Source organism: Colobus angolensis, unplaced genomic scaffold (genome assembly GCF_000951035.1).
Source record: "Colobus angolensis palliatus isolate OR3802 unplaced genomic scaffold, Cang.pa_1.0 Scaffold356, whole genome shotgun sequence".
Taxonomy (NCBI): Eukaryota; Metazoa; Chordata; class Mammalia; order Primates; family Cercopithecidae; genus Colobus; species Colobus angolensis.
The window spans coordinates 1,944,380-1,969,670 of record NW_012116888.1 but is presented as its reverse complement, the minus strand read 5'-3'; the positions used below and the strand labels follow the sequence as shown (position 1 = coordinate 1,969,670).

General features: G+C 39.9%; 2 protein-coding genes across 2 annotated transcripts in view; both read left to right on the top strand.

Moving 5' to 3' along the window:
- The window catches only part of ACOXL (acyl-CoA oxidase-like), a 341,854-nt gene that overhangs the window by 206,472 nt on the left and 110,091 nt on the right, over positions 1 to 25,291 (top strand). The window contains 1 exon segment of the mRNA XM_011953095.1: positions 11,998 to 12,093. Within this exon segment, the coding sequence (XP_011808485.1) occupies positions 11,998 to 12,093 (96 nt within the window).
- Positions 1,598 to 2,629, top strand: LOC105519655 (40S ribosomal protein SA-like). The gene has a single exon (XM_011953094.1). It carries the CDS (start codon positions 1,676 to 1,678, stop codon positions 2,561 to 2,563), a length of 888 nt encoding a protein of 295 aa, XP_011808484.1. The 5' UTR covers positions 1,598 to 1,675; the 3' UTR covers positions 2,564 to 2,629.

The following is a 25,291-nucleotide window of genomic DNA, read 5'->3' as shown; positions in this document are numbered from 1 at the left end:
TTTGCCTCTGCCTGGTAAGTTATAAAATAAAGTACTGGACCTAGAGACTGTAATGCCCAAATCCCATGGTAGCTGATAGCTTCAATCACTTAATCTTTCACCAAGGGGGCATCAACAGCAGAAAATAAACTCATTTTAAAAATCATGTTTCCTTATCTCATGACCTAGGAAAGGAGCAGAGATCCAAAGTGAGTAATCTGCTTTTGTGATGTTTGCCAGAACCAAATTTATCTCCCTTGTCTTTCTTAAGTTTAGCACCTGAACTTGATTATTGTATCATTCTAATTTTAATTCTGGTTAGAGTGAGTTAGTTCTACCCAATTTTAGTTGCTTAAATGGAAAAAGTGGAAATAGTGGCAGAAGTTAAAGGAGATTATCAAGGAATTGGACATATTGGATGAGATAGGGAGAACAGGAAGGGAATGTACTTAGTCATTCACTCTTTCAACGGTGAGTCCTCGCCTCTGGGCTCTGTGCAATACGTTGTCTGATGACACAAGGATGGACACACTCTGACCCACTGGCACTAGCTTTCCAGGCTGCAGGAAGACAGCAAGGCAGTAAACAAGTTGTGGTCTGCAGCACCAGGTAGCCATAAATGCTATCGAGAAAAATAGAGCAATAGGGAAAGCTGTGGGGGTGGGAATCAGAGAAAGCAATTTGTTCATACTTGGAATGACGTTGCTTCTGCAGCAAGAGTAAGATAGAGTTACAGCCATCATAAATTTTATAGATTAGCAAAAACAAAGTTAAATCTTAATCCTGGTATTGCGTTAGTGAAATGGAACTGGATTGCTGTATCACTTTAATTTTAATTCTAGTTAAAGTCAGTTTATTTTCCCCACTTTTCCAGATCCTGGCAGGGTTTGATTCTCACACTTATTTTATATAGCAGCAGCCATAAAAATGTACATGTTCTTTGACCCATAATGCAGTGATTCTCAGTCTCACTGGACCTAATGCCCTCTTTTTGACAATAAATATTTTGTAACACTCCCTTTACTATCCTGAATGAAATCACGGATCATATAACCTATCTAGAGACATAATTGCAAGAATTCAAGACAACACTTAAGGAAACCAAAGGAAAGTTATTTATATTATAAATGTATTTATTTAATAATAAAGTAAACATGAACACAGCAAGATATACAATGCCTGCATCTATACTCAGAATTACTGTGTCAGCCTCGAATGCAGATGCCCAGACTTATGGACCAGTCACACCTGGGAGCATTGCAGGTTGCCATGGCGATGGGAAAGGAGAGGAGGCTGTGTCACTTGTGCACTGGCCTAAAGCGCCTCTAATTTCAAGGGAACAGGGGAGTTTAATTCTTCCATAGGCCTGGCACTTGGAAAACCTGAAAGCTTTGGTGTAACTAAGTTCAGGGCTCTTAACTGCCTGCGTGTATTTAACCCCATGGCATTTGACAGGACACGGGGTATGGCACAGTCCTCTGTTGGTTGAGACGATCCCATGCATTTCACACCTGGCTCTGCCCACCAATGCCAATAAAGCTCCCCCAGGCAAAAATGCTTTGCAAGTTTTCAGCATCCGTCTTATTGGCAGAGTGGCCCTCTTGAAGAACCTCTGTATCTTTTCCGCGCTACCTACAGAGGGATCCATACGGCGTTGTTCTGGATTCCCGTCGTAACTTAAAGGGAAACTTTCCCAATGTCTGGAGCCCTTGATGTCCTGCAAATGAAGGAGGAGGATGTCCTTAAGTTCCTTGCAGCAAGAACCCACTTAGGTGGCACCAGTCTTGACTTCCAGATGGAACAGTACATCTATAAAAGGAAAAGTGATGGCATCTACATCATAAATCTGAAGAGGACCTGGGAGAAGCTTCTGCTGGTGGTTCGTGCCATTGTTGCCGTTGAAAACCCTGCTGATGTCAGTGTTATATCCTCCAGGAATACTGGCCAGAGGGCTGTGCTGAAGTTTGCTGCTGCCACTGGAGCCACTCCAATTGCTGGCCGCTTCACTCCTGGAACCTTCACTAACCAGATCCAGGCAGCCTTCAGGGAGCCACAGCTTCTTGTGGTTACTGACCCCAGGGCTGACCACCAGCCTCTCACGGAGGCATCTTATGTTAACCTACCTACCATTGCTCTGTGTAACACAGATTCTCCTCTGCACTATGTGGACATTACCATCCCATGCAACAACAGGGGAGCTCACTCAGTGGGTTTGATGTGGTGGATGCTGGCTTGGGAAGTTCTGCGCATGCGTGGCACCATTTCCCGTGAACACCCGTGGGAGGGCATGCCTGATCTCTACTTCTACAGAGATCCTGAAGAGATTGAAAAAGAAGAGCAGGCTGCTGCTGAAAAGGCTGTGACCAAGGAGGAATTTCAGGGTGAATGGACTGCTCCAGCTCCTGAGTTCACTGCTACTCAGCCTGAGGTTGCAGACTGGTCTAAAGGTGTGCAGGTCCTCTCTGTGCCTATTCAGAAGTTCCCTACTGAAGCCTGGAGTGCTCAGCCTGCCACGGAAGACTGGTCTGCAGCTCCCACTGCTCAGGCTACTGAATGGGTAGGAGCAACCACTGAATGGTCTTAAGCTGTTCTTGCACGGGCTCTTAAGCAACATGAAAAAATGGTTGATGGAAAATAAACAACAGTTTCTTAAAAAAAAAAAAAAGAACCTCTGTATCAATCAAGTTCATGGGGAATTATTCACAGGTAATAATACAAAATATGACTATGCTATTTGCTTATATTGCTATCAAGGTTATTATGACAATGTAAAACTGGAAACAACCTAAGTATCCAACCAAATGGAAATGTTTAGTTAGCTATGATTTATCAAAACAAAATTATATGGTCAGTAAATACATAGAATTCTACACAACAGTGCAAACCAAAAATGTCATTTATGATATACTGTTGATTGAAAGCATGCATAACATTTTGTATAATCTATATAAAAACATGTATGCATATAAAGAAAAGAAGAAATATTCTGAAATTGATACTTGAAAGAGAATGAATCAGCTATGTATTGATTTGTAACAAACCACCCCAAAATGTAGTGGTTTGAGACAACAATTTGTTAGCTCATGATTGTGTAGGTCAACAGTTTGGGCTAAGCTCACACGATGTGGTTTTTCTGCTGTTCTTCCCTGGGCTCACTCATGCTGTGGCAGCAGCATGTCAGGGCTGAGTGGGAACATACTGGTCCAAGGTGGCCTCACTCACATGTCTAGTGGTTGTTGCTGACCATCAGCTGAGTTTCTGCAGTGGGCTAGCCATGGACATCTTCTTTGAACCACCACATCCTAAAAACCCCACAAGTTTTTATTTCCATTTGGCAAGTTTCCAAATGGGTGAGTTCTTATTTCCATTTCACAGATGAATAAACTGAGACACAGAGGTTAAGTACCTTGCTTACCATTTCCAAATGGTAAGTTCTTATTTCCATTTCACGGATGAGGAAACTGAGGCACAGAGGTTCAAGGTTACATGGCTAGTGAGTGGCAGAGATGAGATTTGAACCCAGACAGTCTGGCTTCAACATCCATGCTTTTGGTTGTTTGTATTGATCTTTCAGTATTGTCCGTTAGCTTTATAAATAAAACATAATATATATAGTATTTTGTAACTTTGTTTTCACTCAGTATTTTGTTTCTCAGAAACATTCACATTGTTAGGTATAGCTGCAGAACTCCTCTTCACAATATTCTGTAATTTTCCATCCTGTATGTATGCCACACTGTACTTATCCATTCTAATCTCTGGTATCTTGGACATTTGGGTCATGTATGGTTTTTTGGTATTTTGCATGATGCTGTTATGAAAAACCCTGTACATGTTTTCTGGGGGATGTGCACAAGAGTTTTTATAGGGCTTTCAAACTTAGTTAACATTACTTAGAGTAAGAAATACGCTTTAAATCACCATGGACACCCATATATCCATAGGACCTCCATTTCAGAAGCAACTGAAGCAAACAGTTCATGGAGCAGTGGCTACGTCCCTGTTTATTACTAATGATGCTCTCTGATACTTTTAAATTTTATTTTTAAAGAAAACTCATCTTAGCAGAATATTGATTTCAGCCAGACATGGTGGCTCATGCCTGTGATCCTAGCACTTTGGGAGGCCAGGACAGAAGGACTGCTCAAGCCCAGGAGTTCGAGACCAGCCTGGGCAATATGGTGAGACCTCCTGTCTCTACAAAATTAATACAAAAATTAGCAAGGCATGGTGGCACATGACTGTGGTCCCAGCTGCTCAGGAGCCTGAGGCAGGAGGATCACTTGAGCCTGGGAGGCAGAGGTTGAAGTGAGCCAAGATCATGCCACTGTACTCCAGCCTGGGCAACAGAGTGAGACCCTGCCTAAAAAAATAAAATAAAAATAAAAATAAAAAAGGCCGGGTGCAGTGGCTCATGCCTGTGAGGCACTTTGGGAGGCTGAGGTGGGTGGATCACAAGGTCAGGAGATGGAGACCATCCTGGCTAACACAGTGAAACCCCGTCTCTACAAAAAAATTAGCTGGGCGTGGTGGTGGGCGCCTGTAGTTCCAGCTACTCGGGAGACTGAGGCAGGAGGATGGCGTGAACCCAGGAGGCAGAGCTTGCAGTGAGCGGAGATGCACCAGTGCACTCCAGCCTGGATGACGGGGCCAGACTCTGTCTCAAAAAGAAAAAAAAAAATACCCCAACCCTTAAACTGATTTTATGACCTATTAGTTATATGCAATCTGTTGTTTGAAAAACACTCCCTTATGGTATATATTACCTAGGAATGGAATTGCTATGTATGGAGTAATGTTCAACTTTACTAGATAGTGACAAATTGTTTTTCAAGGTGGTTGTATAAATTTACACCCCCATTAGCAGCATGTATCTTGTGGGGCCTTATTGTGTTCTCACCAACACTTGGTACTATCAGACTTCTTAATTTTTGTCAATACAATATAAGAAATGATCTCTCACCCTGACTTTAAACTGAATTTTTGCGATTACTATTAAGGATGAGCATGATTTCACATGTCTGTTTGCCATTTGTATTTCTTCCTATGTGAAATGCCTGTTCATGTTTTTTTGCCTATTTTTAGTGTGTGTGTGTGTGTGTGTGTGTGTGTGTGTGTCTTGTTCTTATTGATTTTTAAGGGCTCTTTATCCTCTGTTGTTATAAATGCTATAATTATCTTTTCTATGTTTGTGGCTTGTCTTATATTTTCTTTATGGTGTCTTTTGATTGAGATAAATTCATTAACTACAGTTGAAATTACCAATCTTTTCTTTTTATCCAACACTTTCTGCATCATCTATTCTGAGGTCGTGAAATCTATATCTTTAAAAGTTTGAAAGTCTCACCTTTTACATTTAATTATTGAATCCATACACATTCTTGTGTATGGTTTAAGGAAGGGATCTAATTTTTTTTTTTCTCCTTCAGGGACAGTCAGTTGTTCCAGCACCATTTACTGAATTGGACATTCTTTCCTAGTAACCTGCAAGGTCTCTTCGGCATTTATTAAATCTCCATCTATTTGGGAGTTTGTTTTTGGGCTATTTTGTTCCTAGTCTCTTTGTATATTTTTGATCCAACAATATACTGTTGTAATTACTCTGGCATTATAATAAAATATTACTATAGTATTATATTATTATATCAGAAATGTAATTCAGAATTGTGTTGGCTGTTCAGGATCTTTGGCAATTTCATGTAAGTTTTGTAATCAGTTTGTCAAGTTTCTTAGAAATAAAACACAGGATGAATATTGTAGGATTGTACTTACATGACATACCTAGAGTAGTCAAATGTGTAGAGATAGAAAGTAGAATATTGGTTCCCAGGGGCTAAGAACAGGAGAGAATGGGCAGTTATTGTTTCATAGGTACAGAGTTTCAGTTTGGGAAGATGAAAACGTTGTGGAGATGAATAGTGGTAATGGTTGTACAACAGTGTGAATGTACTTAATGCCACTGAGCTATACACTTAAAAGTAGATAAAATGGGCCAGGTGCAGTGGCTCATGCATGTAATCTCAGCACTTTGGGAGACTGAGACAGGTGGATCACCTGAGGTCAGGAGTTTGAGACCAGTCTGGGCAACATGCTGAAACCCCATCTCTACTAAAAACATAAAATTAGCCAGGCGTGGTGGTGCATGCCTGTACTCCCAGCTACTTGGGAGATTGAGGCAGGAGAATTGCTTGAACCCAGAAGGCAGAGGTCACAGTCAGCCGAGATCGCACCATTGCACTCCAGGCTGGGCAACAAGAGCAAAACTTCATCTCAAAAAAAAAAAAAAAAGTAAATAAAGTTAAAATGATAAATGTTTTGTTATTTGTATTTTACCACAGGCCTGAAAACCTGCTGAAAGTTGCTTTGAAAGTATATTAAATCTATAGATTTGCAGAAAATTTGACATATTTATAAAGCAGGTCTTCCCTCAAAGATTTTCATCTTCAAAGTGTCCTCCAGGGTTGTATAATTTTTTCCATACATAGTATATCCTTTCATAGATTTATTACTAGTTACTCCATAATTTTGTTGTTAAAAGAATATTTTTAAATTATGATTTTTATAGTTAATGGTTTATTATACATGCAGTTGGGTTTTGTGTATAAATTTGACTGTAAAGAAATTTCTTTTAAATATGTCTGTAGATTCTGTGGAGGTTTTTTCCATAGACAGTCATTTGCAAATTATAAATTTTTATTTCTTCCTTTCCAACTATTATTTCTTTTGTTCTTTTCATGTCTCACAGCAAGAGCTAGGACCACCAACACAATTTGAATAGAAGCCATCTTACAGGGTGTTCTTTTGCATTATTGCTGATTGTATTTATTATGTTAGAGACAGGGTCTTATTCTGTCTTCCAGGCTGGAGTGATGAAGTTTCTGATAGACACATTTTACTTCCTAAAGAAGCTTATACATTTTAAATGTATTTTTGTCATTACCAGATTAATTTTATCAAATGATATTTTTCTGCATCTGTTGAAATGATCATATAGTTCTTCTTTATTTTGTTGGTTTGATGAATAACTTTTGCAAATCATCTAATGTTAAACTACCTTGCATGCTTAAGAAATGCTCAATTTTGTTATGCTGTATTATCATATTTATATTTTCCTGGAATTGGCTTGTTAGTATTTTTTAGGGGTAAGAGATTGTGTATTTATAGTTTTCTATTCTTGTACATGCCTGATTTAGATTTATGTCAAAGTTTTACAGCTCTCATAGAGTTATTTTGGGTGGAGTGGTTTCTTATTCTGTGAAAGAATTTGATAATTCATCAAATTTGAAAATAATCTGGGCTTAGCGAGTACTTTATTTAATTAGCTTAATTGTTTAAAGACTAGGCTTTTCTTTTCATGTCTGTTTGAGTAAATTGTATTTTTCTAGGAATTTATTCATTTGGTTTTGATTTTATTGGTGTAAGTTTTTTTGTGTACTATTCTATCATTCTCTTTTTAACTTCTGCTAGATCTGTAGTTGTGTCTCATTTGTCATTCCTAAAATGATTTCTTGTGCCTTCTCCTTTCTTTGTTGTTGTTGCTCAGTCTCATCAGATGTTTGTCTGGTTTATTGTTATTTTTCAAACAACTAACTTTTCCCTTTGATCCTTTCTGTTGTACCTTTGTTTTCTATTTCATTAATTTATGGTCATGAATGTATTGTCTCCTATATTATACTTTTAGAGAGCTTCTTATGCTTTTTTGTTTTGTGTATTTTTTAATTATTTTTTTTTTGGAATGAGATTATTGGTCCCTGAAACCCGAAAGTAGTGAACTAGTTTCTAAGGAAACTATTGATTAGAGAATGTAATCTCACAATCCTGATTAAACACATAGAAAACACAGTAAATGATGGTCTGGGATTTTTTATACCATTGGGATGAAGTGAAATTGAGAAATCTGTAATCTTTCTTTTTTTATTGCTGCTTAGGACCCTGTTTATTCAAACTGTGGTCCATCTTAAAGCTTGAAAACACAAGCTTCTACACGTTAGGACTGTTTCACTGGAGTCTCTCTTAGTTTTAATGTCTCCGTTTGTCTTCATATTCTAGAGTTAGTGGGACTTCCTAATATTTCTAGCTCTTGAGTAGGAAGTTTATAGTATGGATAACTTTTTCCTCCAATGTATTAGTTTGAAAATTGTCCAACATGTTAAGGAGTTGAAAGAATAGCACAACTCCCCACCACAATCAGTTCCATCCTTGCAGGAAACTTGTTCCCCAACTGGCCACAAATCATCTGCCCTTTCATTTCTTTTTCAGATAGTAGAGCAGGACTTGTTTCCATCATTTTGGAAGTATGACACGCTGTCACCCATATGCAAATCTATATCCCTAGCACATTTTCCAGGACAGAGTTGAGATGTGCCAAAGGCAGTATTCCAATTGTAAATATTTGGAAAGTTCCAGTCCATTTATTTTTGTCTCAGTTATTAACCTCCAAAACAGTATACATCTCTCTCCCACACATCTAGGTTTTACTGATTCAGTCTCTGTGTTTATCCACTTAAATCCCAAAACTTTACTTACTCCAACTTCTATGTGAAGGAAAGCCTTTGTCATCAACATGTTTTCAGCACTCACTGTGTACTCGGCACTTCTCTACGCATTGGTGATCAGCAGTTACTAGGGGCTCTGCCTTCATGGAGTCTGCACTCCGAGAGCAGTAGGATGGTAGGCATAGTGACAGCCCTGAGAAAAGCACTCTTGAGAAGGTGGGGACCTGAGGAAAGATGGGCTGAGAACTTCCTGGTACCCTCAGATCCCTCCAGTGTGCACCCATTTGTCCGCACAGTGACTACCCCTCATTTCGGCCTGGGAGGAGTCAGTCATGGTACTGAAAAGCCTCCCTGGGACCAGGTAAGGCAGATGGAGCATGGCAGGGAGAGGAGCCCCGGAAGGAAGTGACTCTGAGAGGGGGTTGTACCTGGCCCTGCAGACAGCCCCATTTAGCCCTGGCTTGTCCCTGCAAGGGCTGCCTCTCTCCCTCCTGCATGGAAGCCTGCCACTGGGGCCCTTCCCGCTTTCATCAGCCTGTGGACCTTTAGGAGGTAGTGGTAGGTGTCCAGGAAAGTCAAGATTTTGCCTTGCACCCAACATGTTTTTCTACATTGTGCTGTAAAATTTACAAATATTCAGCAAAGTTGAAATAATTCAGGAAGCACTTACGTACAAACCATGGAGATTCTATTAACCTATTACTGTACCTGCCATATCACTATCATATCTGTGGATCTTTGTATGGAACTCACCCATCCATTCACCTTCTCTTTTTGATCCATTTCAAAGTAAACTGTAGACATCAGCATATTTCTAAATAATTTAGCATGAGCCTTATTAACTAGAGTTATATATTTAGTTATAGTTCTTATGTAGAATTTTTGTACAATAAAATGCACAAATCTTAAGTGTACATTCACTGAGTTTTGACAAATACATAAACCTATGTAACTAAACTCTTATTAAGATATAGATCATCACTCCAGAAAGTTCTTTCATGGCCCTTCTTGGTTAATCTTACTACCCAGGTACAGCCACTCTTCTGATATTTTGCCACCACAGATTAGTCTTTCTGTGCTAGAACTTCATGTAAATGGAAAAAGCAGTATGTACTCTTTTGTAGCTGCCTCGTGAACTTGACATAATGCTTTTTGACCTTCACCCATGTTGTTGTGTGTATTAGTTTGCTTCTTTTCATTATTGTAGTATTTTACTTTATGGATATAGTAGAATCATTCTCTTATGGATGAATAGACGCCTGGGATGTTTGCAGTTTTTTGCTTCTGTGAGTAGAACTGCTATGAGCCTTCTACTTTTTTTTTTTTTTTTGTGAACATATGTTTTTATTTCTCTTAGGCAAATAGTAGGAGTGAAACTGCTAGAACATAGGGTATGTGTTCATTTAGTTTTATTAGGAAGTGTGACAACATGTTGCAAAGAGATTTCACCATTTTACGCTCCCATCAGCAAGCATGAGAGCTCTGGTTTCTCCAGATCCTCGGCAACACTCGATGTCAGTGTACTTAATTGTAGTCATTCTGGTGGATGTATAATGCTACCTCACCATGGTTTCCGTTTGCATTTCCCTGATGTCTAATGATATGTATTTTAATTTAATTTAAACTTTATTTAATGATAGAGTCATTTGGATCTTGTAAAATATGCAGTTACAAAGAGGTTGCCTTTAGCAATGTTCCTATTTTTTAAAGAGAGTCTGCACACTCTTTTGCACTGGGCAGGCTCCTAGACCTACATGACATGTGACTCACAGGGCTCAGCGAGTGGGTGAGATCCCCTTCCTGCAGCACATGCAGTTCACAACCTCAGGTGGACAAACATGTTCTACAGTCCGCATTCCAGGAAGGCCAGTTTCCAGCAACAGCCCCTGGAATGACTAAAACATACTTTTCAATAATATATGAAAGCCCTTTACATCTTTTATTAAGTAGACTGAGGCAGAAACCCAACCTTCTTAAAGCCCAGATTCAGAATAAACATTGACATCATTTAAATGTCCTGGTAATTGACATGTAAATACCTCCCTCTTCCCTGTCTAAATGGAGGGCGATTATTAATTCAGCCCTTGGCATCTCAAAAGCACGGCATCAATTGCTTCTTAACGTTCCTCTCGTGCCTTCTGATTAAGCAACAACAGCCACTTGGGTTTTTTATTTTTAGTTAATATGAATTTAAGTTATTTGGGTCTTATAATAACTTACTTCCTCAGGAAGTGGGAAAAGGGGAGGGCAAGAGGTGGCTGCGCGATGGGAAACTCTAAGTGTGAATTAACCCTTTCCCTGTTTGTCTAGGTTATCTAAAGGTTCATGGTGGGGCCATAAAATTGGCATGAAATATGGAGTTTCATGATGAAAAGCTCACTGGCTTTTAATTGTGAACTTGGTTGTTTTGAGTCTGTGCTTACGTCTCTTAACTCTGTGCCTCAGTTTCCTCATTTGCCAAATGGGAAAGATGGGAATTGCTGCCTGCTGAAGAATGCCACCATCTCTGTAGCACACCCTCCCCTGTGCTTGCTTGCACACAGCCCTCTCACTTCCCTCCGGGGTGCCTCTTGCTTTAAACACTGATGTTCCCCAACAAAACCTGAGCTTGACTGCCTGTGTGACCTTGAGCAAGTTACCAAATCTTGCTGAACCTCAGTTTCCTGAACTTTTTACTGGATAATTATCATATTCTAGAATTATTGAGAAAATTGAATAATTCACAGCAAATAATGAGCACAATTCCTGATATGTAATATATTTAATAAATATTATTAATTGATTAATATTTTGTAACAGATATATTTGATTCTTAATATCCAATTATAATAATTATAGTAAATGCCCAGCAGCGGTTATTATTATAAACTCACTTCCATGCCTGTAATCCCAGCACTTTGGGAGGCTAAGGCGGGCAGATCACTTGAGGTCAGCAGTTCAAGACCAGCCTGGCCAACATGGTGAAACCCTGTCTCTACTAAAAATACAAAAATTAGCCAGGCACAGTGGCACGCGCCTGTGGTCCCCACTAGTCAGGAAGCTGAGGCATGAGAATCACTTGAACCCAGGAGGTGGAGGTTGCGGTCAGCCGAGATCGTGCCACTGCACTCCAGCCTGGGAAACAGAGTAAGACTCTGTCTCAAAAAAAAAAAAGATTGTATAATGGTTGAGTCATACATGAATTGTATAATGGTTGATTATACTTGACAGAAATCATATTGCTATTCATTAAGAAAGACTATATAAAATATTGAACACTACTTATAATACAATAGTAAGTGGAAAAATTAGGAAACCAAATCATCTCTATACCACAAGGACAACCACCTAAAATAAACTGGAGCTAAGTTTACTGAAAAGAATTATGAATAGTCAATGAGAGATGGGATGGGGAGATTATGTATACTGACACTATTTTTCTACAGGAAAAAAAATATTTTTAAAAACAAACCCACTCTATTTCCTTCAAATGAAATTCTTTGGTGAGACCAACATAATGATGGTCACTGTGATTTTCTTTCAGTTTCCTGGCATTTATGATCTTGCCTTTCTGTTGAAAGCAGTGAAATTTCGTGAAAGGGTTCTTCAGTGGGGTTTGGTGACCAGAATTTATTATAAGGTAAAGATACACAGTGTTATACTTTTCCTTTTGACATGTGTTTAAGGGATATCCTTGCTGGTGAACTATCTGTTAAGTTTAGTAGAGAACGAGTCAGCTTAATGACAAGCTTCTGGAAGCAGCTAGAGTTCCTACAGGCCATTTTGCACAACACCATTGCTTGCTCTAGAGGCCAGGATGCTTCTGTTTAACCCCCTTTATGTCATCTTGTAGAATTCCACCTGCAAGCACCACGTGGCTGCCATGGGAGTTGATGAGTGGTGTAATTTTCAGCCCTTATCGAAATTGAAAAATCATTGTTTTATATGTATAAAGAGTACATTATTCTCTAAGACAGGGAGGGGAACTGCATTAGGAATATGTAAAAATTAACATTGGGTTAGTCTAAGATGCATTCTATCTCCTATTAAAATACCCACGAAGCTCTGCAAAAGCATAAAATCTTGCGTCAGCATTGATAGAAATCTAGAGGAAATTTCCACCAAGTACAGTGCCAGTGGGATTAGTTTGAGTGATCACTGTCCATCCTAGTAATATCTGTTTCATCTTCTGATCTAGTACAGAATAGCCAATGGAACCCCAGGAGAAGGCTTTACTGCTTCCACTCTATGTCCAGGCCAGGGGCTCAGGGCTGCCATAACCAGAGTTCAGGTTGCTTCTCTCCTTCTGCATGGGAATTACGTTCCAAGAGGGCCAGAACTGGGTTCCTGCAATTCTCCCCATCCAGTTCACCCCTTTTTATATAAATTTCAAGGTCATGTCTCCTAGTACAACACAACAGAGGTAGAAGGGAAGAGGATGGATGGTACATGGGAATGGGTATTCTCTTAGGAAATGCTTTGGAAACAGAAGTGCCCTGGAAGCAGAAAGTGGCCAAGATCCACCCTCATGGAACAGAGCCACGCTGGAAGAGAACCTGCCAGAAGCCAGGCTAGGAATTATGTAAATCAATTTCTCCCCCAAGCATAGATCTGAGGTAAGGCTTTGCCACACCCTACGAATGCATTCAGGTGGGTTTAAATCACTCCACATATCCTCCACATATCAAACCTGGAGCCAGCCGAAATAAGAGATGGATATATCCAAAAGGAAAAATGCTACAGTTGCAATGAAGAGCAGAATTAACAAGGGAGAAAATGCAATCTGTGAACTGTTTTCGAAGACTATATAAGAAAAGACTAAAGACGAAATGCTAAGGGAAGAAAATAGAAGCAGAGTGAAATGGTAGAAGTCTAACCTATGGATAACAAATATTCTTGGAAGTGCTGGAACAAAAGGAGCAGAAATAATAATCACAAACATAATAGAAAAATAATTTCCTTTGTGTAAAAAAAAATCCTATGCTAATGAAAAAAAAGACTTATACTTGGACATAGATGAAAAATCTAGAATAAAGAGAACAGAATGTGAGCAACAAGACAGAAAATAATAGTTTACTCAAAAACAGAAAAAAATTAGGCTAGCTGCTGTCATTCACTAGCTCCAAATGGAGTAATAAGTACTCTTCTAAAGAGGAAACATCATGATCTAAGCATAATATTCCAAGCCAAATTTAATCCCTGAGTACAGGCAATAGAAAGATATTTTTAGATATCTAAGAATCAGAAGCAATTTCACTAATATAGCCTTCCTTAAAAAGTTATCTTAAAATTTACTCCATAGAATACCAGAAAGAATCAAAACGAATAACTCAAAAATAAGGAAGTCAAGATATAAAAGGATTGGCGGTCCCTGTGAAGCCAATACTATATGTTTTTAAAAATAGTCACAGGCCGGGCGCGGTGGCTCAAGCCTGTAATCCCAGCACTTTGGGAGGCCGAGACGGGCGGATCACGAGGTCAGGAGATCGAGACCATCCTGGCTAACACGGTGAAACCCCGTCTCTACTAAAAAATACAAAAAACTAGCCGGGCGAGGTGGCGGGCGCCTGTAGTCCCAGCTACCTGGGAGGCTGAGGCGGGAGAATGGCGTAAACCCGGGAGGCAGAGCTTGCAGTGAGCTGAGATCCAGCCACTGCACTCCAGCCCGGGCGACAGAGCGAGACTCCGTCTCAAAAAAACAAAATAAAATAAAAAATAAAAATAAAATAAAAATAGTCACAAAATTGGCTGGGCATGGTGGCTCATGCCTGCAATTCCAGCACTTTGGGAGGACAGGGCAGGCAGATTGCTTGAGCTCAGGAGACCAGCCTGGGTAACGTGGCAAAACCCCATCTCTACAAAAAATACAAAAAAATTAGCCAGGTGTGGCAGCACGTTCCTGTAGTACCAGCTACTCAGGAGGCTGAGGCAGGACAATCTCTTGAGCCTGGGAGGCAGTGGTTGCAGTGAGCTGAGATCACACCACTGTACTCCAGCCTGGGCAACAGAGAGAGACACTGTCTCAAAAAAATAAAAAATAGTCATAAAATTAAATATACGGAAGCTAAAAATATTTTTTTGGAAAAAAGCATGATTTAAAAAACAAAAAAAACTTGATAAACTGGTTCTGTAAGAGTCTATACTGTTTTTTAAGGTAAGATGAAAGACAAAGTAAAAACAAACTGAATTTCTTACATTCATTACAGGGTAAGCAAAAGACCTTGTTTTGTTCTGACTTTAGTAATTAGAGAAACATAGGTTAAAATATATGTTTTATTAAATTGAAAGCTAACATAACTACTGAACACAGAACGCTTGGTTTTCCAAATCACTGCAGCAGACAAAGCAATGAAGATAAACAAGTGGTCAGAAGTTTGTGTAATCAGAACAGAGCAAAGAACAAATCAGAAAGCATGTTCTTAGGAGACTCAAAGACACTCCAGTGCGGCTCCTTTAAGTGAATCCACACCAAGGCCAGGAGAGCTGGTTAAAAAGTTCCCACTGCGAATTGCTCCTTGGTTTGAGAATTTCTCTGGGATTGCTTCCCTAAATCTGTTTCCCATTAATTGTGATATCCCCTTTGTCTCTTCTAATTTGGCTCAATTCAAGACCCCTCTCTCTGGCCCCAGAAGATTAATGCTTTGATCTTGAACTGAGTTGATCTGGTAATTCCTTGAAAACAACATTTCCATTACAGTATGATCCCTTAAGCAGTGGAGAGGCAGCTTTTGATACATTTTCATCCTAGAGAGCCTTAAATCCCTCCAGCTCCCACCTCTGGAAAGTGGGGGATTAGATTTAAAATGGGCTATAATGTGAAATGAAAGAGGTTTCAATCCTCCTAGTAAAAGCACAGACTCTCAGATTAGATTAGATTACACATTGTATATAGAAACAAATCTAATTATATGCATTGATGTATAACTATACACATCAAAACAAAAAGTGATATTTTAAAAGATTTTCAAAAGTAAACGAGTAAATGTGTGTTGGGAAACAGCAAGATATTTTCAGGTATCTCTCAAAAGGTTGTTATATTAGTTAGCTGGGGCTGCCATGACAAAATACCACAGACTGAGTGCCTTAAACAACAGAAATTTATTTTCTCACAGTTCTGGGGGCTGAAAGTTCAAGATCAAGGTTCCCGAAAGGGTTGGTTTTCTTTGAGCCTCTCTCCTTGGCTTGCAATGGCTGCCCCCTTGGTACCTCTCATGGCCATCCATCCATGCACCCACACCCTGGTGCCCTTCTTCTTATAAGAATACTGTCGTATCACATTAGGGCCCCACTCTAACAGCTTCATTTTTAACTGAATCACCTCTTTCAAGACTCCCATCTCTAAATATGGTCACATCCTGAGGTACTAGGAGTTGGGACATCAATGTTTGAATTTAGAGAGACACAATCCAGCCACTACCAGTTGGCAATATTAATCTTATCAAAAGCATTAACCAGAAAGGCAAAATGATGACCCCATAACCATGAGCCTGTATGTGCCAACTACATTTTGTCTTCCAAGACGGACCCCCAAGAATCCCACCTCCTGATAGTCACACCCTTGAGTGTCTTCTTCCATGCTCTACCAGAGTTGGTCTGAGTGACATATAGTAGAAATAATGGCATGTTGCTTCCAGATATAAAACATTATGACTTCCATCTTGGTCACTCTATTGCACTCTCTCTCTTTATCTCTAATCACTCTGGGCACAACCATGTCATAAGCATGCCCTATGGGAAGGCCCAGGTGGCAAGGAACTGAAGCTTCTTGCCCACAACCACATGAGTAACCTTGTAAGTGTACCCTGCAGCCCCAGTTACAGCTTCAGAGACTGCAAGCATGGGACAGTTGACACCTGCTGCAACCTCATCAGAGTCCCTGAGCCAGAACCACACAGTCAAGCAGCTTCTGGATTCCTGGGCTTTAGAAACTGTGTGCATAATGAACACTTGGTGTTGTAATCCACTAGGTTTGGGGCAGGTTGTTGCACAGCAGCAGATACTTAATCCAGATTTGGGCACCCAAAAGTTGGGTGCTGATATAACAAAAGCCTCAATGGGACTGTGGCTTTGCACCTGTGCAGTGAGCTTTGAGAAGAGTCCTAGTGGAAGCCTAAAATACCTTGAAGAAATTATTACCAGAAACCTTTATGGTCTTAACCTGTGGGTGAGGACTTGTAGGAAAATGAGGTAAAAATTATTGGAAACTGGAGGATAGGGATCCTTGTTACATAGTGGCAGAGCTGTAGCAACGCGTTGCCTGAAGTTATGTGGAAACAGAAAATGTACCCAATCAATGAAGTGATCCAGCAAAGGAGATGTCCATCCTGCAAGCTGAAGGTGCTGCCTGCTTTTAGTGATGTGCAAGAAGAGAGAGAGAATCTCAAGGAAAGAGCTTTTAACATGCAGGACCTGCCAGTTAATATGATTTTGAAGATCCCAAGCTCTCCATATGGTCAATGTGTTCATTTCTTAGGGCTGCTGTGACAAACCACCATAGACTAGGTGGCTTAAAACAACAGAGATTTATTTACTCACAACTTTGGAGGCCGGAAGTCTGAAATCATGGTGGCAGCAGGGCCATGCCCACTCTGAGACCCTGGGTACAATCCTTCCTTGCCCTTCGTGGCTTCTGGTTGCTACTGGCAATCCTTGGTATTCCTTGACTTACAGCCGCATCTCTCCAAGCTCCTCCTCTGTTATCACATGACATGCCCGCAATATCTCCCTGTACGTCTCCGTTGTCTCTTCTGCTTATCAGGGCACTAGTCATATTGGATCAGGACCCACCCTAATTACCTCATTTTAACTTGATTGCCTCTGCAAAGACCCTATTTCCAAATAAGGTCACATTCACAGATACCAGGGGTTAGTACTTCAATATGTCTTTTTGGAGGACACAGTTTAACCATAGCAGCAGACAATGCTAAAATTAAAAAATTAAAATGGCTTCAGAGCAAAAGTATAATCCAGGACCCTCCCTGAAATGCATAATCTAAGGATGAAGCCCAGGACATGACTGCAAAATTCTTTAAGAACTGAGAAAGATCAAAGGTAAGTCTTGAGTCACACAAAAGGCCTTCTGAGTTTACAAGTGTGTCTTTCAGACTCTCTCAATTACACAATAAAGCTTCTAGGAAACTTGAGGGCATCCTCTGTCAGCCTTCTCAACACCCCCAAGGGCCTATGTCAAAGAGATTTGTGGGTGTGGCTTTTGTCTAATGGAATAAACCTCCCCAAAGATTCACAGGAAATGCACAAAGTTTTTAAGAGAATTATATCAGCCAAAGATCTTTCAGCTTGTACTGAAAGATACAGAGACAATACAAAATGAATAGAGCCACTAAGCTTCTACAATCAGGGAACAAGTGGAGAAAAACAAAACAAAACAAAACAGAAAAACCTAGCTACAAACAAGTGCTCCTTTCATGAAAAAGTCAGGATGCCTCAGAGGGAAGAAGCAAGAACCCAGAGGGTGGAGCCAAGGGTCACAGAGAATCAAACCGCCTGGGTGTGCATAGGACTGTGCCCTCATTAAGGAACTTCCAACATTTGCTCAGCTGGATGTCAGAATTTATATGGACCATTGACTCCTGCATTATTCCCATGTTCCTCCTTTTGGAGTAAGAGTATATATAGCAGTTATCCTGTCCCATCCCACCATTGTATGTTGGAGGACAAATAACTTGTCTCCTTAGTTAACAGCCTTCAAATGGAGAGGATCTGTACTTAAGGAATAACACCTGAGGAGGCTTATTTGCACCTAGACTGAATTTAGATGAGGGGATTCTGGACTGTGAGCTGATGCCGTAATGAGGTGAAACTTTTGTGGGCCTTGGAAGCTGTATGTTTTTTAGAGGAATGTGAATCATTGAGGATGATTAGGATGGACTATGATAGCCAAGCTCTGAGACAGTCTTCAATGATCCCTGCCTCCTGTAGTCACACCCTCATAGAGTGCCCACATTGTATCATTGAAATTGTCTTAGTCCCTCTCTCTCTCTCTCTCTCTCTCTCTCTCTGTCTCTGGAAGCCATGTCATGAGCAGCCCATGTTGCAAATAACTGAAACTTATGAATGCACTTGGAAGTGTTTCCTGTAGCCTTAACCAAAGCTTCAGAGACTGCAAGCCTGGGACAGACAGTCAAAAACTTGGCTGTCATCTCATGAGAGAATCTGAGCCAACCATGCAACCAAAATATGCCCAGGTTCTGAACCCTCATAGACTATGTGAGATGATAGTATTTTTTTGTTGTAAGATGCTAAATTTGGGTATAATTTGTTACATAGCAATAGATAACTAATATAGCATTCAAAAACAAAAAAGCTGTTCAAAAGTTTTGGCATTGATAATACACATTTTTGAAGCAAAATATAAAGAAGAATTACAATATTTTTCAACCAATATTTTCATTTAATAATATAATGTGGCTATCTTTCTATGTCAATAAGAACATGATTGCACAAGGTACTGATGCTTCTATGTTTTTAGTTATATGGACAAGGTCATAATGAATATTCTTAACAGTATGGCTTTCAGTCTTTACATACTACAAAATTGTTCTTTACAAATGTTGAACCAAATTGTACTTTTTGGTATTAGGGTTCACATTTCTCCACTAACACTTTATTTCTCCAACTTTCTACGTTTTTACTGTTAGGGTTTAGGAGTCTATCATCTTCTTTTCATATTTTCATTTTATTTTTTTCCCATTCCCCCTACCCTCCATATTTTTATTTTATTAATACAGGTTAAATGCTTGGGACAAGAAGTGTTTCGGATTGCAGATTTTTTCTGACTTTGGAATATTTGCATTATACTTGTGAGCATCTCAGATCTGAAAATCTGAAATGCAAAATGCTCTAGTGAACATTTTCTTTGAGCATCAGTCATGTCAGTGCTCAAAAACTTTTGGATTTTGAAGCATTTCAGATTTCATATTTTTGGATTTAGGATGTTCAACCCATATTAGAAAAATATGTCCACTATAAAATATCTACCTTTAATTTTATTTTCAGCATGATATTAGAAGCTCTCTGGTACTTCTTAAATATTCAGAAGTATTTTCTGATTATAGTTGTTCTCTGTCAGAGACCGAATCATTCATTTTTTTCCTGTGTGTATTTCCTGATTTCAAGAGAAGAAAACATTTACACACACATGAGTGTGTTTCCAAAACATAAAATAAACGTTAGGCATGTGGGGTGGTGAACAAAATACAAGGGTTTTAGAATCACAGAATTAGGCCAGGCATGGTGGCTCACGCCTGTAATCCCAGCACTTTGGGAGGCCGAGGAGGGTGGATCACGAGGTCAGGAATTCGAAACCAGCCTGGCCAACATGGTGAAACCCCATCTCTACTAAAGATTAAAAAAAAAAAAAAATTAGCTGGGTGTGGTGGTGGACACCTGGAATCCCAGCTACTGGGGAGGCTGAGGCAAGAGAATTGCTTGAATTCAGGAGGTGGAGATTGCAGTGAGCCGAGATCACACCATTGCACTCCAGCCTGGGCAACAGGGCAAGACTCTGTCTCAAAAAAAGAAAAAAAAAAGTCACAGAACTAGCTTTTACCACTTCCAAGGGTGTATTAAGATACAGTGTATTTTAAAAAGCACTAAAAATTATAAACCTTGCACTTGTATTAAATATCTTGGTTACTACCATTAATGTAACCATCTTTATGGTCAATTCAAATAAATATTCATTAAGCACAGATAGTTTTCTAGGGCCTGGCAGGGGAAGACCACAAAGATTTTGAAAATATACTCTCGCCTTGAGATAAGTCCACCTCTGGTTTTAGCCTAAGGCGAAAGAAAATATGTGCTAAATTAAGGCAAAACCTACAAACTTAGAGGAAAGAATACGGACTTCTGCATTTTAGTTTGTATTTTTGGCCCAGCTTTTTGCTCAGCTAGCTGTATGTTGGCTCATGTCTACCTGCATTAGTTTGGTGTATCTTGACATAAAATGATTCTGTTTAGCAATTTGAACATCTGACCCAAACAGAGTCTGGGCAATAGTCTTTGGACAGTGTCCAAGAGAGGGTGATTTCATCTAGAATTCAGAGATCGCCTAAAAATAACCCTGTGATTTAGTTCAGAATCTTTAAATTAAAAAGGCAAAAACACAAGTGGGTTTTCTCAGGACCCTGCTTTTCTTCTCAGCTTTTTAGTAATCGTCTTTAATTTTCTTCAAAAGCACATTTTACTTTAGAGATGCATGGGCCAACCCTTCTAAGCACATGGGAAGTCCATCTGCCCCTCACCCCAGAGCAAGTGAGAAGGGCTAGCAATTCACGGTCAGAGTTGGAGAGTCGAGAAGACCACTGAGTTCTTGTGGAAGAATAAGCCTTTGCAATCATTTGATAATGCATTCCCCTGCTTAGTATAGCCAGAATTTCACTTAAAATGGAGCCAGGAAATGCCCTTCCTTCAATGTGTCCCTGGCCATGGAAGGAGTCCAGCCCCCTAGCTTCCCTTGCCCCCCACTCTCCAGTTTTCCAAAATCTTGTTACAAACAACTCGTCATCACAGTGGCTGCATGATTTCGACATCAGTGGGAAGGAAAAATAAACCAATAAACAGTGGCTTGTCATCCAGGAACCAATAGGAAAAAGACCAATAGGATGTCCACCAATCAGGGATCTTGATCCAGTAGCTTTGGTCAGGTGGTAGCTGGTAGATCTAGAGGAACTTGGAAATGCCATTGATAATGAAACCAGATAGAGAAAATCCATTGCTGGTCGACTTATAGTGCTCTGAGACGTTGAGGGTCAGGACAGAGAATAGAGAGTGATAGCAGCCACTCTGTGTTTGTTAGGTTTTTAGAAGCCAACACAGTGCCCTGAATGGCAGATATTTTACAACAATCTCATGGCACAGAAATACCAATTCTGGTAGGGACTTTTGTAGTTCTATGAGGTAAGTATATGAAGAAAAAGATAGATTCTCAGTAATCAATCTGTTTAACAAATTTCTGTTTATTTTCAAATGTACCTAACAGAAATTGAGCAGATGGAAGGATGAGAATACGAAGGGACTTAAAATAGTTCTAATTCTCCAAGGGCTGATTCCTGTTTTGTCTCTCATCACCTGTGGCATTCTCCCACCACACTGGTGGTGCCCCCCACTTCAGGGTGCATAAGTTTCATCTGGGAAAGACTAACTTGCAAAATCTGATACAGGTTGCCCTCCATCACACTGCCAGGCTGAGTCCCAAGCAGAAGGCAAGTCATTTGCAAATGAACATCATTAATGATTCTCAAAATCCAGGGGCAGTAAATTATTTGGAAACAACTGCTCTAAGTTATTTTTCCTCATTCAGATTTGGAGGTTTGGATGGAGAATTGGTGGAGGCTGGAAATAAGATTATTAGAAACATAACTTTCTAGAGCTTCCTGTATAGAAAAATGACTGCCGCCCACAGTTTTTATTGTTGTGGTCAGCGTGCAACCTGACTACTCTTGTGTGTGTTTGACTTTAAACCTCTTAACTTAGATATTTAAAACATAATAAACCACAGTACTTTTGTAAAGCCTGTCTTTCTAACAGATGCCACCTATTCTGTTGTACTTTTAGACCGACAGTGTCTGTGCTTAGGTCACCTGCTTGGGGTTTGGAGTCTCACCTTAGTTCTCTTCTGTGGAAAATGCAAGCTGTCTGTGTTGGCGATTAGGTGGCACACGCATATCAAGTGCCTTGGAAAATCACCAATAGGATGTCCACCAATCAGGGATCTTGATCCAATAGCTTTGGTCAGGTGGTAGCTCATAGATCTAGAGGAACTCAGAAATGCCATTGATGATGGACTCAGACGGAGAAAATCCAGTGCTGGTCGGTTTGTACTGCTCTGAGATGGTGAGGGTAGGGGCAGGGAACAAAGAGTGATAGCAGCCACTCTGTGTTTGTTACATTTTAAAAACCAATACAGCAGTCTGAATGGCAGATGTTTTACAACAATCTCATGGCACAGAAATATCAAGAGCTTTATTCCAGAGACAGATCATCAAAGACAGGAAATAAAATCAGTAACCAGATTTTCTGAGCTCATAGTTTCCATTGAGCTTGATGCATCTTCTTATTCCTGTGGCTGAGCTGAGTTAGGAAGATGACCTGATGGAAGGGCTCTCTGTGCATCTTCGGAACGTCAATGGCTGCCTGTGCAAAGGTAACCTCGTGTAAAAGTGAGGTTCCCTCTTTGCTCACTGGGGCTTGAAAGTCCTGTATAGGGGGAACATATTCCCATTACTCATTGAGAGATTAGGCTTAAAACACTGAAACTCCAGAGGTAGGGAAAGGACGATGTCATAGGGAGCTATGCGTGGTGGTTCAGGAAGGGATAGCTGGCAGTCTGGGGAGACCTAGGAGTGTATAAGCAGGAACATCTATGGCCAATGGTAACCACCTCCCAAAAGTACAGTGCTCCCAAGCCTTAGCTTGGCACTTCCCTCTTTGTTGTGGCTGGTCGTAGGAATGTTCTTGTTTTGTTTTGTTTTGCATTGTTTCCCTCTTTTTTTTTTTTCTTTTTTGGGATAAGTCTTGCTCTGTCACCCAGGCAGGAGTGCAGTGGCGCGATCATGGCTCCCTGCAGCCTCCACCTCCTGGGTACAACCTATTCTCTTGCCTCAGCTTCTCAAGTAGCTAGGATTACAGGTGTGCGCCACCATGCCTGGCTAATTTTTGTATTTTTAGTTCACCGTGTTGATCAGGCTGATCTCAAACTCCTGACCTCAAGTGATCTGCCCTCCTCAGCCTCCCAAAGTGCTGGGATTACAGGCATGAGCCACTGCACTGGGCTGTCTTACTCCCTTTTCTACTGCCTAACAACCCAGACACCAGTTAATACTAGGAATTGCATTTTCTCTTTTTCCTTCACTTCTTTCTCCATCTTTTTTCTCATAGAGAGCATCCTTAAATTCTCTTCCTAGGGAATCCTGTTGTGGAAGAGAATGGGAAGGAAAGAAGGAAGGGGAAGCAAAGATAAGGAAAAGGAAGAAGAAGTTACACTCCTGATAAGTACGTGGAAAGTACAGTCATTCCCATGGGCGTGTGAGAGCTGGAAGGGACCCTGGGAGTCACATAGTGCAACCGACTCATTTACAGATAGGCAACCTAGGATCGAGAAAGCTAATGGTTTCTTCAAGGCAATACAGTCGCCAAGGGCAAAGATGGGACTGATATTTGAATATGCACATACCCTATTTTTCCTCAAACTTTTACCTATTATTTTTAGTATCCATCAATGGATCTTTTTGGAAACAATTAATACTGTGGTGTTGGCCTAGTGGGGATTTTCTGTTTTCCTTATTCCTACCACTTTATTAATTGGAAGCAAGAGTTGTCTCTTCTCCCCCAGTTATTTATTTATTCAATTAGTTATGATTTATATCAGCATGCAGTCACAGATACTTATTTTATGCTTTAGGTTACACTCCAATATTATCATTTATTTATTTTCTTGCTCAAATTGTTCCAAGCTTTAACACTGAGAGCTCCTTCAGGTTGGCCCCTATGTCCCTTTGAAGTGCCTGTATCCTTTTTTGAGTACTTCCTTACTTTATTTCTCATCTTGTAGTTTTCCTGCCAGCCCTGTAGTCAATCATTTCTCCAAGGAGAGCTGGTTCTTCTTCCTAGAGAATGGTATTTAAAAACCAACATCTGGTCACTGGGTGTGCTCATTGCTACTGAGTTGTTGCTGCTTCTAGGCCTACCCAAAGCTATGAAGTAAACTCACGTATATTAACTCACACATTTGCACACAGATCTGGATGCATGTATGTTAGAAATCATGAGTTTATACTGATAACTCTGATTCCACAAACAACAGGGCTGTTTTCTAGCCTACCGTCTTTCCTATTTCAAACATTCTCCTCTAAGAAAGTGGAAACTTGGCTTTCATTGTCTACTATATGTTTATTTATTTGCTCATTCCCTGTGTACACACCAAGTAGTTTCAGAATTGCTAAGTCATACGCTGGTGAGAGAACAATTTACTAACTAGAATACAGTATTTTTCTTTGTGAATTTAACCTTACAGTATCTAGTCAAAACAGTATTTCCAGAGTTTCTTTAATTAGTCCTTTTTTTCCTCCTCCCTTTCGTGTGGTTTTATTGTTTATAACAAGTTAGGTTCATTTGTAGCTACTTGCATTTTACTTTGGGTTTCCTCTATATCCTGGTTGCTTTTAGTTAATCATTTTTTTTTTTTTTTTTTGGCTAAGTGAAATATTGCTAAGTTTCTAACATTCAATGCTATACGCAAAAGTGTCAACTACCCCCTTTCCATTGCTTCCCTTTTTTCCTATACACCCCATGTAGGTGGCAAGATATCTTTAGTTTCTGGGTTATCCTTCCTGTATTTCTTTCACACATAGAGATCTACCTCATTCATTTTTTACAGCCACAGAAGAATCTATGTTATGGATATACTGTAGCTTACTCCACCCCTCTCTTGTGTATTTAATCCTTCCTCCCAACATTTGGTCATTACAAACAATGTTACAGTGAATAGCCTTATTATGTAAATTTTAGTATTGTTTGAATTATATATTATATATTCAGTGTAGGTTTCTAGAAATGTAGTTGTTAGGCTCAAAGGTAAGTATATTTGTAGTTCTTTTAGGTATTGCCAAATTCTCCTCCAGAGGATTTGTACAGTTTTCATTCCACTGAGTGAAGTCTGTTTCCTCAAAGTCTCATCAATAGAATGTGTTCTCATACTTTTCAGTTTTTGCTAGTTTGATAGGTGATCAATGGTAACTTCATGTAGCTCTGATTGTGAGTACTTTTGAACAGTTTTTCATCTGTACAAGGGCCATTTTAGTATGTTTTCAATGTATTGT